At 44.4% G+C, this 17680-nt stretch overlaps 1 protein-coding gene across 2 annotated transcripts in view; it reads right to left on the bottom strand.

Moving 5' to 3' along the window:
* The window catches only part of LOC144798849 (uncharacterized), a 72109-nt gene that overhangs the window by 35320 nt on the left and 19109 nt on the right, over positions 1–17680 (bottom strand). For both annotated transcript variants that reach the window (XM_078669929.1, XM_078669919.1), the window contains exons 2-3: positions 10632–10672; positions 937–1011 (exon numbers count right to left, since the gene is read on the bottom strand). In XM_078669929.1, the coding sequence (XP_078526055.1) occupies positions 937–1011; positions 10632–10672 (116 nt within the window). The remainder of the gene's footprint in view (positions 1–936; positions 1012–10631; positions 10673–17680) is intronic.

Here is a 17680-nt window from a genome sequence, read left to right as displayed (position 1 = left end):
TGGGATAGTCAGCATGTACTAGGCCAACCCAAGGGCTTTCGCAAGTGAAGGGATTTGGAGACCTAGTGCACCATTTTCTCCATCAAACTGTCTTGATGAACAACTTAAAACATTCTAAAAGGCACAAAATGGCAGACATGACAACATCCAAACCCTTGGGCGTGGCACCTGCCCCCGTGTAACCCACTACAGCTTTTTGGAAAGGCCTCACTCTATTCCAGAGTGCAACACATGAGGCATAAGTATATGCACTGTTGTTGTTTTTGTGCACGTGTAAGTGTTATGTTTATTTTTTGGTGCGTAAGTGTGCATGAACATTTTGTGGTTATGTGAGTGTGTGTGCAGCATCTGCGCATCAAAGCATGTGTTTTTCAGGTCCTATGTAGGTGTCAATACATGCATGTTCAGTGTCTGTGGCTGTGTTTGTGTATGAATGTGTACATGGTGTACCAACGGTCACATATTTCATCACTTGAATGCAACCAAGACACATTTTGAGATAGAAAGAGTGGGAGTTGTCTGACGAGCACTAAGGGAACTTTAGCTGGGAGAGAACAAAATAGATTCAAAATTTCAATATTTTGGCGATAACATTGTGAAACTCCCACCTTTATTGGGGAAAGTTGAAAAACATAATGTGTATTTTACCATGACTTCACTGTGGTCAATTTGAGAATATATTGTCTCGAATTGTATGATCCGTAAAACTGTTTAAAGTGTATTTATTACACTGCTGTACCTACCTCTTAATTTTAATTTCTCAATGTTATGATATCTTATTCTATGCTTTTAAACTATGTCTTTTGTTGTCCATATGCATATCCTATCCCATTACGTCATATGGAGAAAAAAAAACAGATAGATGGGTAGTAAGCAGCAAAATTATGATTTTTAAATGCAAAACCTTTAGAAGGATATGAAGATATAAAGTTTTACCTCCAAGAAATATTCAATTTCCTTTTTAATGCTTGGTATCCACTTTTTCACTTCTGTAGCAGAGTTCAAAGTCGACTGTAAGAAAAAATATATAAGATATATTCAAAGCTAGAAAGTTCATTCGCAAGAGTCACATATGAACAGCCCAAGTGAAGGCCTAAATCTGTGTTGAGTAGAGAACATAAAAATATCCTGGAAGAAATATTTTGAGAACTTTGTGTCAAGACGTTTCAGAGAAACCCAAAGGAGGTGACAGCATTCCAGTTTAGACTGTCACATTATTTCAGTATGTATTTGGCAGTTTGCTACAGACATCTTGGAGCCACTCTTCAAGTGTACAATATAGTATCATACACAACACAAAGAGGTGATACAGCTCATGCTACGGTCAAAACCAAACTGCAAAAAGTGTTAACATCCAGTTAATAAGAATAAGGTGAACATCGGTTTGGCTTATAAATGTTGAGTACCAAAATGCTTTACTGAATCAGTATAAAAATGATAATGTAGTTCACATTTTTAGTCCTGGGTTTTGACATTGCAGCTGTCAAACAGACCTATTGTCTCCAAAATATTTAACAGAGGGCCTCATTCAACCGTTGGCTTTTTGGAGAATTTCGATCTCACTTAATGCTTTTGGCTGTATCCACCACCTCCAATCGAGTACTTCCATTGAACAGCATTAGTGACTCTTTTTCCCCTAGAGTCTGCTCTGCTAGCTCCCTCCCATCTTACTTCTGTTTTTTGCCGTTTATTTATCCATCTGCTCCCTCCTTCACTTGTGTCATGCTCATCGTTCTCCCACTCGTGTGCTGCACCCCGGGTTACCCAGGCCTTACCTCTCATGTGTCGCTCCCTGTGCGACCTCCACCTCTTTCCCATGTGTCTCTCTGCTCCCATCCATTATACCATCACTTCGACCTCCCCCTCCTCTTCTTCCCCAAACATCCACCACCCTTTGCTTCCCACTCTTTTCCCCCGCCATCACTTTATGCCAGTTCTCTCCCCACAGACCTTGCCTGAACTCCACACCTGCCGTGATATGCAGAGAGCTACGAATGAGCATCTTGTTCTGCCAAAGTCTGTTTTCCACACAAATAAAAGGCGGCCTGCACTGAAGGCTCCCTTGCCTTCATTTCAGTCTTCTTTTGGTTTCTACCCAACATGACGCGGGTTGAGAAGAATCCTTTCAATATAGTCCTTTCTTTCTTTCTATCTCACAGAAACAACAGGACTTTAACACCCTTGGTATCCTTCAGCAAGTGGACAGAGATCCCTGAGAAGAAAAATTATATAGCATTGAATAGGGCCCAAAAACATTTGATTCCATAACAAAAACAGAAAATATAGACACTTAGGGGCCCAATATGATGTCGGGCGGATTGCCCCCACCAGGCTGGTGGTAGCCACCACCAGCCTGGCGGGTGAAATCCGCCCGACATCCAGACTTGTTTCCCCCCCCCCCCGCCATATTAGTATGGCGGGGAGACCTCGGCGGACGTAAAGACCGGCCGCCGCTTTTCCGTCCCGGTCGCCTTGTGGCCGGGGCGGAAAAGGAATAATATGGTGGCGGTGTCTATCGGACACCGCCAGCCATATTATGATGGTTGTGTTTAGGTGCCTTTCTGCGGCGATGCCGCCACGGAAAGGCATGCGGTCTTCACTCTGGGGGCCCCGTGCGGGCCCCCAGAGTGAAGTATAGGTGGGGGGTGCACACGGGGGGTACCTGTGGTACACCCCTTCATTTGCATTAACAAAGCGGCAGGCACCACGCGGTGCCTGCCGCTCTGTTAATGCAAATGCTGAAATGCATTTTTAGCATTGTGGCGGGCAGTACAGAGAGCACCCCCCGCCACAATGCTAAAAATGCAGGATGTGCCCGCCACTGTGGCGGGCACATCCTAATACCCCCCACGGGACCCCCGCCCTTATGGCGGGCGGTCCCGAATTCCGAGAGGATGGCGGGCGGACAAAGTCCGCCCGTCATCCTAATGACCCCCTAAGTAACAGAAAATACAATTTAATAATTTATTGACACAACATGACAAAAATTTGTTACGTGGCAAATGAGGTTTTAATTTTTAAAGAAAAAGTAAAAGTAAAATTTAGAAAAGAGCAGGAAACTTTCAAATCAATTCATCTATATGGGACATGCAGACTAGGGCACATGCACCTTTAAGTGGCCGACTGTGATGGATCGAGGGTCGGGTAAGGCAGTTTGTTCTGATCAACAGTTTTACTTTCAGGCTTAGGAAAATCTAAATCCTTCAACAGGGCAAGGTTGTATGCTTTTGCTGAAGATGGTTAAAAAGGGCAGATACCATCTTATTGTGCTCTTGCGGTAGTCTCGATCTCTGCACCCAAAAGGTTCAAGCACAACAGAGCTACAAAAAATGCCCGCTAAGGGCCGTTCTGTTTTTGGTTGACTTGGCACCTTGTGACAGTGCTTTAGAAGTTGTTTACGGGTAGGCCATAACTTTATCAAAAAGCGAATAACTTATTTCTGGGTACCCCGAATGTCCCCATCATTTTAGAAACTGATCTTGGGATACCAAACCATAGATGTCAGGGGAGAAAGGCTTCTCAAACACTTTCTTCAGGAGCATAGACAAAATATCAATTCTGTGCAGCATAGTGCACTGTAATCTTGGGGCCTTCTTTCCACATTTGCTACATTGATGCCACCTGCACAGGATTTCTGCAGTTTTACCTTGAACACATAAACGTGAAATATGGCAAACAGCATTTCCCAATCAGCTGCCACGTTTAGGGGGAAATGTATGCTTTGAGAGGGTGGTTAGCTTTCTCTCACTGCCCATAGGTCTACGATGCCAGTCATATCGGTCCATAAAATAAAATGGCCAGTACATAGGAAAAAGGTTTCCTAATTAATCACTTTACGTTAGAGATGCTGTTACGTGTGCATATCAGGACAGAACAATAACAATGCCATTATACACCCCAAAAGTTACCAAACCTTCACACTGATCAAGTGCGCAGGTCTATATACTTACTGTTCAGTAGGGGCTTCTCTGAAAAACATGACACATTAACTTGATGCAAAATTTCAGAATTTCTAATTCAAATGTTTGCACAATACTCTGAATATGACATTTAACACACTGCCCAAGAAAGTTAATTTGTGCATGTGTAACAAATCCTCAAAAACACATGGAAATATATATTTGTTGGTTTGTCTTTTTCTGTTTTGTAATTCTTGCAGACATGAAAAAGCAGTATTCGGTGCGAATCCAGGTCTAATTACAAATATGTGCATCTGACAACGTGATACATACAAGAAATAATCCAATGAACCTCATTTACAAGTGTGTCCTCATTTCAGAGATCACTGTGAATACTTCAGTAGTTTATGTAAGAAACCACAATACTTATAGGCTGAACCAGATACTTAGACACATTTACCATTGTTAACCTCTAATTGCAGCCATCCTCTCGTGCTAATTCTCAGAAAGTGAGGCACCATCTCAGTTTTCCTAAGAACTTTCCTCTAACTGATTTACATATTATTTTCAGTGTACCTATTATTTTTTAGGTTTGTTCGGCTTCATCTATTTTTATAGCTATTTCTACACACTTTAGAAGGGATTATTGTCCTTGGTCAAAGTTGCTTAGCAAGGTGACTTACATGATCATTTAAATAAGTCATTTTGTCTAGTCAAGCTGATATAAATATTTTTTGTAGGAAAAGAGCTTTGTGTAGTAAATGTTAAATCTATCCTGCGATGGACGATTTGAGCAAGGGTAAATAACACTGCAATATTCACACATTAGATTACAGAAGTTGATTTATCAAGTTTCCCACCAAGAGGTACAATTATCAGGAACTGTTGTGCTCCAAATAAATCTGTGGTGTCCTAAAAGAGCTACTAAGTTTTTAGGTCGAGCATCAGCGCGCATGCGCTGTTTGCAAGACCTGCTGTAATCACTCTACTGACTGTTATTACAGCTACTGCTTACCATTGGTTATAAACTCTAGTGACCTTGTTGTCTAGCTCCTTATTGGCCGTTGCTCTTGACATCACTTCCGTTTGTATGCGAGGAGCACCGGGCAACTACAGTTTTCTTACACTTTAGGTGGTTTTCTTTTGTTTAGGGACTATTTTGTTTTAATAAGCGCTCCATTACAGCACCCGGCAATGCCTGCCCGCTAAGAACACCCCTCCCACCTCCCAAACAGCATGGAGCAGTAAATGCCTTGGCTCCCCTCCCACTTCCCAAACAGCATCAAGCAGCAATCGCTGTGGCTTTTTATTAATTTATTTAGTAGAGCACCGTAATGCTTGGCTGCAAAGAACAACCCTGCCACCTCCCAAACATCATCCAGCTGCTGATCCCGTGTCTCGTTTCACTTTATTTGTTGTCTATTTCCAAGCTCCACCGTCCCCCTCCCAATCAGTCATGGGGCTCCAGCCGAGCCAGGGGGGCGGAGAAGGTGGGTTATGCTGCAGCCTGCCTCAGAGCAGGGCACATCGTTCTTTGCCTGCTCCTCGGAGCTGACCCGCTGTGGGCTTGCTCTGATCTCCGAGGAGAACTGCATGTAGCAGCTCTTATTATGAGCTCTGTTGATCAGCTGCTTTCACTGGCCTGTATTATCAACTTGCTCCTCCCCCACTCCCTCCCTTCCAATCACTCACGGGGCTCGCGCGTTCAGAAAGAAGCCTTCAGGAATGCCTATCATTGCAGTGTGAAAGGCCTGCAGCACAAGTGTCACTGCTGCAGCCTTTGGGCTAACTGTGGTCACTGTATTCTGCAAGTATTCAGTCTGGCATCTCCAGACGAATGGCATGGTGCCAAGTGATCCATGTGGAATGGCAGCTCACAGGCGACAGGATGTCCAGGCCCGGCTTTCTCTTTCTTCCTATGCTGACATTTGCTGCTGCTGCTCTCGCCCCCTCTTTTGTCTCATCTCTCTCGTTTGCCTCATCTCCCTCATCTCCCTCTTCTGCCTTCTCTCTCTCTCCTCTGCCATCCTAAAGGTGCAGAATTTTGGCTGGCATCAATACGATAGCGAGAGAAGAGCCATTGAGAATATTACTACTTTAAAATGGCCTGATAAGTAACTACAGAAAAATGCAAACCAAAAAAGGAATAACTCGGAAGGACACTTGAAAGAGTATATTTCGTTTTTACCCGAATTTGTGTCTGGTTTGGCCAGAATGTGCAAACTTTATATTCACTGACCTGTAGTGGAACAGGTTCACTTTGCAATTAGCATTGAACTGCACCAATGTAGCTATGAACATATGAATCAATACACCCTCCTGCCCCAAAGTGAAACCCACTTTCCTTTTCTCCATGGTGTAGGTAGATTTTGTAGCAGATTCTGGATCAGGGCCTAGCATTTACAGAGATGCTGTATTTGTTTAGTGGCTTCTGAGCTATAAGATGAACAAGCTGTTGTCCGATTGTACCGGAAGACAGACTCTGAAAACCGATCGATGAACCTCTTATGTACTGCTCTCTGGTTTGTATAACCAGCCTTGATCATTTGCCCTGAATGTCAGCATCTGTCTTCTCAGTCGGGTGCAGTTCAGACATTCACAGATGTCTTGAGCATCACACTGCAGTCTACAGAGTGCATGAGTTAATGAGAGGTCAGACTCTCGCTGCTGACTCGAGAGTTCAACCACCATAAGGTGAGGACATCTTTACCAATGGCAGCAGTTGCCCCAGTAGGCACAATCATGGTGTCTCTGACTGCTTTATCATAAGCCACAGCGAAGTTGTGATTCTTGGCATGTAGGACAGTCGGAGTGAGCTATTTCATGGTTTTTAAGTATATCGGTTCTTTTTTACCTACTCACAGTTCTGCTATCAGGATGAAAGCTATAAGGGATCCCTAAGTTGTGCCCTTAAATGTTCACTAATACTTTTGGTATTCTTAGCCTTGATGACTTGAGGCTCAAGTTTTGAAGAATGCCAGTGACCTGAATAGGTTTCTAACCTTGGCAGAAACATGTTGACACAATAAAGAACAGTGACAGGGGCCTTAACTGGCCTTTAGTTCCTTGCATGTACCAGTAGACAATGTTAACTCCTTTCCTGCCACACAAGTAGGAGACATAGAGTTCTTCTGAACTTCACTTTCTGTGATTTGTGATTAAGGAGGCAGTCATCCCCTGCTTGTTCATGGTGGTAACTTTAAAATTATCACAAAGATGAAGCTTGCAACAGTGCGTGGGTGAGTTTGAAAGCTCTCTTGGCACATTGCTGGTATATATGCCCAAGGGACGAACAGCAAATCGTGCTACTGTCCCCCCTAGGGGCAAGGTATTCGGGTTAGCTCACATGACTTTCGTATGGCCAGCAGGGTTGTCACACTTTTAATAGTAACTTAACAAGTTTCAAAATAAAAGAGATCACAAGTTCCTGGTGAAGTTTGGATTCTGGGCAAATCTTTTAACCCCCCCCTGCCTACAAAAGATAAATGTGTCCTTGTGTAATGTAACTGGTCCTCATGTAAAGCGCTCCAATACCTTGGGGCCGAGTTTGCGCTTTATAAAACTGAAATAAAAGGTATTATTCACTAAAGCTTGCACGTTCGCTATGAGTAACCTCTGATTGAGAGACCTATATGGCGCCTTTCTGACGCATCCCTGGAGAACTGGTTTTAATTAAAATGAATTTGAGCTGAAGAAATGTTACTGTATTTACATCAAAATTACTTTTTTTTTTCAATTTGAGTTTTTTACATTTATATTTCTTTTATCCCTGTATATTTCAAGTGATCACATTGTTGGAAAAGTCTTAAAGCACTAATGCATGAGATCAGTCAGTGATACATTGTCTCTGTCCAAGTCCTGTTTGCTTTCCAGTGTATGAAATACTTTTTACCACCTAAAATAGGATAACCCTTGTGGTCCACCTAGGTAGTCCACTGCACCTTTCAGCCCACCGAGGTGGAAAGCAATTAAGTTCTAGAAAGAAATCAAATGGATTGCTCTGAAGAAGATAAGGCCATAAAAGGACTAATTTTTAAGCAACCACCCTGCCTCAATGGATTATGCGTAAACTGCTCCAGGACGGTTACTGGAACTTTTGCCTCATGCATGCAGTGCTTAATTTGTACAAGAACGAGTGACCGTGCCCAAGGTTCTGCCCAGAAGCCTGAAGCCACTGCACTTGAATGTTAGCACACCTAATATCAAGAATGACTAATTTTGAATCCAGCTCCATTGCCCTTAATCACTACCAGACACTCCCTGCCCCTTTATCTCAGTCCCTCAAGTTCATGCTTTCTCCTTTTATGACGGTTTTCCTTCTTTCTCTTCCTCCGTCTTTCCATTTTGTTTAGTTTCCCTCGCTTGCTCTTTGGTAAATGTCTGATACAGAAAACAAAGTGTTGGCTGTAAAAATGAGTACCAGTGGCTCCCACTGGCAAACACAGGCTCAAATTAAATAAATCACCTCCATAACAAACGACACTTGGCAGCGTGATTTTTGTGCGGAGCCTCTAAAAAAAGGTGGTCTTTGTTAAAACAACTAGGATTCCAAAGGCAGCTTGCTTCGCCATGATCCAGGAGGATCAAAGTCCAACTCCTTCCAACACAGCTCATGGTGCAAACCAGAGCAGAATAGCAACATCTAATTAGTCTGATGGTTTCTCAGCTGAGCTAGAACCATGTTGAGGTCCCACTCTGAACTCCTCTTTGAGCCAAATGGTGCACAGAAATCTGTTATGGTTTGTCCACAGTGCCTTAAATACAGGCTCACTTTCCAGGGCTTGGACCCATAGAGAACTTTGTAAGAAAATCTTACGCTGTTAAACTTAGTCTGTTGCCTTTTTTTCTGTTATGAGAATCATCCCCCATGAGAGCAATGTTTATTAATTTTGCAAGTGAGTCTGAGAAGTGGAATGTGTGCAAAGCATCAGTGGCTGGTGTATAGTGAGTGAGTCACAGAGAGAACCAGTCAGCTGACTTTGCCAATGCAATGTCTTAGAGAGCACCGGTTTAGATATGCACAAAAAAGTTTCACCTGTCAAACTATCCTTAAGCTTTGACAATCACATCTTTTTTTGCCTTTGTATATTGAAAAGATGTATCCCAAGCCACACTAACACATACTATAAGTACACCATGAGCAGCAGCAGTGTCAGCTTCCCTAACACAAAAGGTACAGACAGATTGTAACATCTGCAATACAGATCTCCCTAATACACAACACATATGTACAGGTAGCCGCAGTATGTGCTTCTTTGCACATTCAACAGGTACTGCTTAGATGTGCTTATAGACAGTGAGGAATAACAGCGACAGCAACTGAGCATCCTTCCACACATGAAAGCCCGCACAGAATATGTGCAGCAACGGAGCAAGCTTCCACGTGTTAGAGTCAGTGTGTATTGTGGTGGAGGTTGGGTAAGTGTTAGTATGATATTAGTGATTGTATGTGCTTGTATTGGTGAGCAGGTGTATGTGTGGTGTGGTAGGTGCTGTAATTGTACGTTATGGTGTGTGTGCTGGTGTGAAGTTGGTGAATGGTTTGTGTATGTAATTTAAATCATGTATTTAAAAAATATGGATTGATGTTATTCTGAGGGCGGAGGCCGTGTTTTCTATTTATTTACTTTTGTAGCAATTGCTGAATGCGGCACATTAGGTTTTACACGTTGTGCAGCAAATGCTATAAAAAAGAAATACATTTTTCAAAAAGGCGGGCGCCTTTACATCATTGTCAGCTTTACCTTTCAACATGGCGGCTGCTAGCCTTACTTTCTATTTATTTACTTTTCTAGCACTAACGACACAGTACGTTTTAGCTTTAAACATATAAAGTTAAAGCGTGGCATACCGCAAAGGCTGCAAAAGGCCGAAATGAAAAAAAGCTCATACTAGTTAATGCTCCCTGTAATTTTATTCACTTTGAACATGGCGCCTGCAGCGGCCATTTCTACTGATTTCCTTTAATAACATGCGAGGCACGGTGCACTTTAGCTTCAAACATATGGAGTTAAAGCGCAGCGTCCCACAAATGCTACAAAATCCCCCCCTCCCCAAAATGCTAGCTCTTGTGCCTTGTACCATTGTAGAATACTATTCTGATATTAGGTCTCAAGGAAAGGGTGGAGTACCACAGGCTGTTGCATCCTTAATGCAAATATAAAAGGATACATTACAGTAGAGCATACGTTTCCATTTGTTTTTATTGGAAGTTTAATTTTTGTTAGCTTGCATTTTAAAAACGCACAGATTTTGTTGATTTCGCTTTATTTCACAAAAATAAATAAATAAATAAATAACAATGGGGCATTTTTTTAAACGCAAGCTAACAATAAAAAACAAATTAAAACGTATACTCAGCAGGAATCTTTCTTTATATTTCAATTAAACATGCAGTACCTTATGTGGCTAATAGAGGTCCATTTACAACTCCACAGGGACACCTAGTAAGAGCCTCTAGTACTGCACGCGTTCCTTCACTCGTGGAATTTCATTTGCTATTACTTATGCTACTACTGGGATATTTTAAACAAAAAAAAAATACAAACATTAGCATTTGCAATGCCAATAGCTCAAAGTTTTACTAATGCAAGACCAACTGCATTGCAAATGCTTGTCTTAACTGTTGTCAGCCAGACTTCACCTTTAAACTAAAAGAGAAATTAACTGCAGCACGTGAGATGATTTACATAGGAGGACTGTAGTCATGTTATTTTCAGAAACAGACCTTACCAGTTTAGGTCTGTTGCGATGTGAATCCTTTATATGACCATCTGCCAAGAGAAAAATCTAAAGTTACACACAACATAAAGAACAACCAGAATAAAACTACAATAAAATCAACTGAACCCACTTCCAAAATACATGCTTGTGAAAAGTCAAATTCAGTTCTACTGAAATACCATATAAAAAATAAAAAAATCAAATGCTTTGTTTGAATTCCAGTTTTTGGACAGAACAACTGATGACATTTGGTAATAAATGTTTCACTTATGGTGACATAGTTTGCAAATTAAATTATAAACATTTCAGGTTCTAAAGTAAAATCATTTAAAAAGATTAACTTGGTTAGAAGGGATTCTTAAGAGGCTTTTAAATAAAATCTGGAATGGGTTCAATAAACCTAAAAGGGTTATGATTTAGTCATTTAAAAAGGTTAGACACAGGCCATTGGGAGGCCTTTAAAGCGAATATCTGTGGAATGGCGATTGCGAAACATGGTGGTACACTACGTGATATACGGTGCTCCTTGGAGCGTGTGGAGGCGACCCTTCGGGGGCTGCAATCTGGGACTTCGGGGGGGGAGGATGGTGACCGATGGGTTACTTCTCCATGAGGAAGCAATGGGGGAGTTTTGTGACATCGGGGACCATGAGGTGCAGTGTCTGGGGAAGTACGCAAGGGCACGCCGGAACGGGGAGGGCGACGGCCCAGGCCTCACCTTGGTGAGATTGCTGCACCCGCAACGGGGAAGTGATTACATAACAGAGCTAGGTCCACAGATGGGGGGGAAATTTTGGTGGAGCTTCTGCAATACTACACTCCGCTTTACACCACTAGATACGTTGAGGAGGGTGGTGGTCTGGCGGACTATCTGTCTGAAATCGCCATGGTCTGGCTGTCCAACACACAGCAACAGTTCCTCAGTGAGACGATCTCAGTAGAGGAGATTGTAGCCGCAATTGACTCTATGGATGGGTCAAAGTCTCCTGGCTCGAAGAAGCTTATGGGCACATTCTATAAGACTCACAAACACTTGCTGCCTCCATGCCTGCTGGAGCTTTAGTCCAAGTCCCTGGCAAAAAGGTGTACCCCCCATGCTGCGTGAGGCAATTGTGGTCCTGCTATTAAAGCCCGGCAGGAACCCACAATATTGTCAGTCTTACAGACCATTGCCCTTACTGAACTTTGACGCTAAAATCCTGGTGAACGTACTATCATGTAGATTGTCGCTTATTCTCGAAACATTATCTCCTCACTCCAGTCAGGGTTCGTGCCCCACCAATCTACCTCGGTAGCAGTGGCCCTGCTTGACGCAGAGAAGGCCTTTGCCTCCCTCGAGTGACCTTTTTTGTGGGACAGCTTCGGAAACTTAGTCTCATGCTCAGCTTTACATCTCTAATACAGCTCCTCTATTCTCACCCAACTGCCCGCATCAACACCAATGGCTCACTAACTGCTCCAATGTCGCTGGCTAGGGGCACGAGACAGGGGTGACCACTCTCCCCGCTCTTATTTATTATGACAATGGATCCCATGGTCCGCCACATGCAGAAGAACCTGGTGATGGTTGCAGTTGGACACAGGTCTGCTGTTACTACCACTTTACGCAGATGACATCCTGATCCGTCACCCTGCTACAAATATTAGCCCAGTGTTGCGAGTGATTCAGAGATTTAGACTATTCTCGGGGTTCCAGATCAAGTGGAACAAGTCAGAATTATTCCCATTGATGGAGGGTGCCCAGCGATTCCACATCAACTTCCAGCTGTGTTGGTGTGCTGACACGGTTAAATATTTGGGCATCCACGTCCACCGTGACAAGGAGCAAGTTCTCCACCTCAACTACGGCCCGACTGGACAAATTAACACTGAAATTTGAATGATGGATCAGCCTTCCGCTGTCAATAATGGGACGGATCGCAATAATTAAAATATTTGTACTGTCTAGATTTCTTCATTTGTTTCTCTACATACCTTTTCCTCTTACCAATGCCTTCTTCACCACCTTGAGGGGGCCGTTGAAGAGATTGATTTGGCCGGTCACAGACCAATGGGGGGCTGGTGTGCACTGATCCTTCTTTACGTCAGGGGTAGCTTCAGAGTACCTCATTTGCATCAATATTACTCAGTGGCCCAGTGCCAATATGCCTATCATTGATACCATGTGGATGCCAGGTTGCTGTACAGCCGATTTGATAGAGATTTGGCCGGATCCATGCCCCTCAATGTCATGCTCCATGTTGGTCTGCAACTGGACCCTATGACATCCAACCGCTCTCCACTACTTGTTGGGCGTTGCACCAGTTACAGTGGTTCCTGGGAGCGGATCGCTTGTACTTGGGTGCCCTGTTGATTTCAATGGGATTTCTCCGGTTTCAATAAAGACTGCAGGCTCGGGACAAAAATCTTCTGAAGATGACCACCGGTTAGAGAGGTAAGTTGGGATGCTGGGACACTGTTGGTTGGGCCAAGGCAGTTTGACTTCGGGTGCCAGGGTGTCTTTAGGTGTCGGGCTTTCTTACCAGCTCTGGTTATGGTCAGCGGGATCTTCCAGAAAGAGGCTGCAGGCTTTGCCGGGAGAATGAAGGCAGGTCAGAGATCACTAGATCTCAGGTCAAGATCGCCGGTGAGACCTTCTCGTGGTGTTTGGCCACTCGAACTCAGGCCGTGGGCGTTGGGTGCAGATTAGTGCAGACTCGCAGATTTGGCCAGAGCCAGAGTCTGTGTGTGAGCAAATCCGGTGCTCAAGGGGGACAGGGTCTTTCTTGTGGAAGGCAGGGCAGGTCCTTGGGGTTCTTAAGGTTGTTGGCTGCAGGACACACCAGGACTTTGCTTCTGTAGGCTGGGGTATGGACAGGTCGCTAGGGCTGGGGACAAGTCAGTGGGCCTCCTCCTCTTAGCTTCGGCACGGGTCTTCGGTCCTTCTTCTTCTTTTCTTCTTGGTCGGTTCTTGTCTGAGGAGGCAAGGGTCAGGTGGCCCCTAAATACTAGATTTAGGGGCGTTACAGGTAGGTAAAGGTTGCGACCAATGGATCCCTTAATTGGGGTGGGTACACCCCCTATTATGCCACTCTCCAGTGGGAGGAGGGCATATGCCTCTCTCTGGTTGGCTGGGTCCCCCATCTGCAAGATGGCGGGGGCTGAGAGTTGTGCTTCACCTCGCCTCCCCCACCTCTGGGGTGGGGTTGGCAAAGGTGGGCACACCTCCCTTCATCACTTGATGTTCCCGCCGATTCTCCCACCTAACGTGGGGGTCAGAAGCGGTGGGGGCCAGTTGCTGGAAGCAGCAAAAATCCTGGGGAAGCTCATGAAGGTGGCAAGCCTTGGAAGCTTCCCCTTCGTGGACCCTTCCCATCCTGGGAGAGGAGGCTTGGCACCTCGTCCCAGGATGTGCATTGTTTCAGAGCCTCAAGAGCAGCATGCTCTCGACCCAAGGGTCCAGAAACATATCTGGTGGGGGCAGCTGGTGAGCAACCACTCAGCCTGGACACTAGAGTTAGGTCGTTTTTCAGGGGGCATCTCTAAGATGTCCTCTGGGGGCATTTTTTATTTAATCCCACACTGGCATCAGTGTGGATTTAATGTGCTGAGAAGTTTGATACCAAACTTCCCAGTTTTCAGTAAAGCCATTATGGTACTGTGGAGTGTGTAATGAAAACTCCCAGCACCATATGCTCTTAATGGCATTGTTGCACTTACAATGTCTAAGAATGGACTTAGACACTGTAGGGGTACAGGGCTCATGCACCTGTACCCTCACACCTGGTATAGTGCACCCAGCTAGAGGGGTGGCTGACCTAGGCCAGGGCAGTGGGTTGCAGGCATGGCACACAGGGATGTGTACCATGTTGACTCTTCACTTTTTTCTGCACCAAAACACGCATCCTGCAAAGGCAGTGTGTGTGTGTGTGTAAAGGTACAGGGCCTCTAAGGTTGGCACAATAAGTGCTGCAGCCCATAGAGGCCTTCCATGGCCACAGTGCCCTTGGTACTTGTGGTACCATTTAGAAGGTGCGGACCTGTGGCCAAGAGTGCCAATTGGATTTTGTTTTCAATGCAGTTTAGGGAAAGAACATAGGCCCTGGGTACCTGTTTGGCAGGAACCCAAGGCACACTCAGTCAAAGCACATCAGCAGTTTAGCAAAAAGTGGGGGAAACCATGCAAAAAGAGGGCACTTTCTCGCAATGTGGTATGCATATTGTATTGAAAAAGATAAATAAAGCTTTTGAAAAAGGTTAGGCTTCTTTATTTTACGTATTTGAAAAAAGAGGAGTTGGTGGGGTGAAAAGCTAAGAAATATTCGTAAACTATTATGAGAAGTATAAATTCGTTTAAAAAAAGTTTCATTATGTTATGGTATATGGTTTGTATCTGTTAAGATGGGAATGTCTCCTACATGCGAAATAGGTACGTAACACTTCCCGGAGTACCAACTGCATATGAAACTGGTATCCTGACTTTATTTTGGCTCTGATGTCACTCTAATCTAGCAGAGGCCTATATCTGTCCCTCAAAATATGTGGGCCAGAACCGGTTCTGTCACATGGCAGGGTGCACCAAGCATGCCGTCAAATTAGGCAGCGGACTACTGCCCCTGCCCTTGGTACATTATGTGGAGCTGCGGTGGATAATTACCATATTTCATGAATTTGTTATTTTACGAGATCTACTTCTCTGTGTTAGTGGCAGTACAGTCCACTCACCCCTGTCATGTAAAGTTTAACTGCTATATCAATGCCAGAATCTTGTGCTGAGATCCTGTGTGCATTATGAATGTGTGTATGACCTTTACTGCAAAAAGGTTCCCTTTTTCTCTCTGTTCTGTTTCCGAATGAACTGTTAGATCACACCGAAGATTCCTGTCTTGCCCAACAGCCTAAAGTGGTTTGGAGCTATTGGTAAATCTGCTGCTGAAGGAGAAAATGAAAGCTGTGTCACCTTCATAGCAGGATGCCAGAGATTGGCCTTGAGGCTGCAACTGTTACATGTGATCACTGATTTGCAGCTAGCCACAAGGGCTGCTGAAGATACATCTTCAAAGCTGTCCCACAGGGTCCAGAAATGTCATATGAGTAATCCCCCTTAGCTGAGGAAAGAAGCGTAGTACAGAGAGGAGAAGTCATATGGGTAGACGTTGAATGGTTATTTTCCCATGCAGGGCTGTTCGATAACCAATTTGGTGCACACTTCTAATGACACTGGACATTTAATCAACAATGTGCTTTCCTTAAAGCTTTAAGATACAGGGCGTTCAATGTTAGTCCTTTTTGCTTTCTTTTTATCAGCCACTGCAATTTGGTAATTTCACTTATTGATGCAATTGGTGAGGTGTAAGTAAAGGTTTCATTTGTTTAATAAAAGCCCGTGAGCCGCTAGAACACTGTTTCAACAGGTTTCTGGCCAAAACTGTCTTTAGAAGAAGAGCCAAGCTAGAGGACTAATTTCCATCATCCATCTACACAGGAAGTGACATAATTGGATTTCTCACCATCCATCTGCACAGGAAATTACATCACTGGATTTTCCATCATTCATCTACACAGGGAGTGACATCACTCCTACCCCCTCCCAGGACTTACTTAATGGTGACCACAGTGTGAAAAGACAGTGGACCTGCGCAGCCAGTCTGCTCCCATCCACGCTAGGACCACACTTAGAACCAGTAACCCACTGCACCCTCTACGCTGAACCCCAGCTGCCACTTCCCACGCTACTGCCTCACCGCACCACAAAACACAGAGAGAGTGTTCTCTTGTGCTTCCTGCTATTTCTAAGGCATTTATCCACACCCAAAACTCTCCACACCAGTGCCGACAGCACCCACCACCCTGCTCTCTCACTCCAAGTCCTGCAATCACTAACACAATTCTTTGCATTTGCATGCATGCTCCTCAACACCTGCTCACTCACCAAACACACACCAAAGAGATCTGTGACCTGCTGCACAAAACCATCCCGGACCTACTTAGCGTTATGGAATCCTGGCTGAACCCACATCGGCCCTTGACTTCGCCACAACCATCCCTGTCAGCTGCAAAATTGCCCGCATGACAGACTCAACAAGCCTGGAGGAGGAATCGCCAAAATTCCCAATAACGCTGTCCGCTGCAGAACATCCATGGACACGTGATCCTCCAAATGTCATTGTAACGCCACATCACAGCCAACTTCACCCTCTCATCTACAGACCACAGGGACCGGGCACCAACTTCACAGACACCATCATGGACTGCGTTGTAACCCTTATCCTCGAAGCTAGCAATTACATCCTACTCAGAGACCTGTATTTCCACCTGAAGGACCATGCAGATCCCAACTCAAAAGCATTGGGAGCCTGGGCCTCACCGAACAAGTAAAGGGACCTACCCTCATCACCACACAACGCCTTCCTGGTCCCTATTTTCACATCCGTCAACAACATCTGAATTGCATCAATGTCAGCACCAACAGAAGCAAAGAAATCTTCGCCATCATGAAGGATTTCACCTTAGAAGTGGTCGGTTCCAACGTAATTATCCCCTCACATGATCTCCGCAGCAATCTCTCTCAATTCTTCAACAACAAAATCATAGCCATTTACAGTAACTTAAACCTGCCACCAGATCAAACAGGTCTCGCCATATGCCTCCCTATCTTATCTAAAGAACCAATGTTAAGCATATGGCCCGTCATTACACAAGAAGAAACTGCCATCACCATGAAGTACATACATTGAAGGACCCCATTGGACCTCTGCCCCACCACATCTATTTCAGAGGACTGCAACCCATCAGCGACATGCTCACATCCATTCTGAACAGCCACCTTTTCTGTGACCATTTTCACAGATGCTTAGAAACAATCAACAGTCCTCGCATTGCTGAAGAAATCCTCTGGGAACTCTTCAAGCTTGACAACTACGTCGGATCTCCCTGCTACCATTCTCAGCCAACGTCTCAGACAAAAATCATACATAGACACCTCACCAAATACCTCAGTTTCCACAATCTCCTTGATACCAGTCAGTCTGGTTTCAGACCCAACCACAATATGGAAAGTGCCATAATCACCGCCATGG

This window comes from Lissotriton helveticus, chromosome 1_2 (assembly GCF_964261635.1).
Source record: "Lissotriton helveticus chromosome 1_2, aLisHel1.1, whole genome shotgun sequence".
Classification (NCBI taxonomy): domain Eukaryota; kingdom Metazoa; phylum Chordata; class Amphibia; order Caudata; family Salamandridae; genus Lissotriton; species Lissotriton helveticus.
This window is presented reverse-complemented; position numbering and strand designations above follow the sequence as displayed.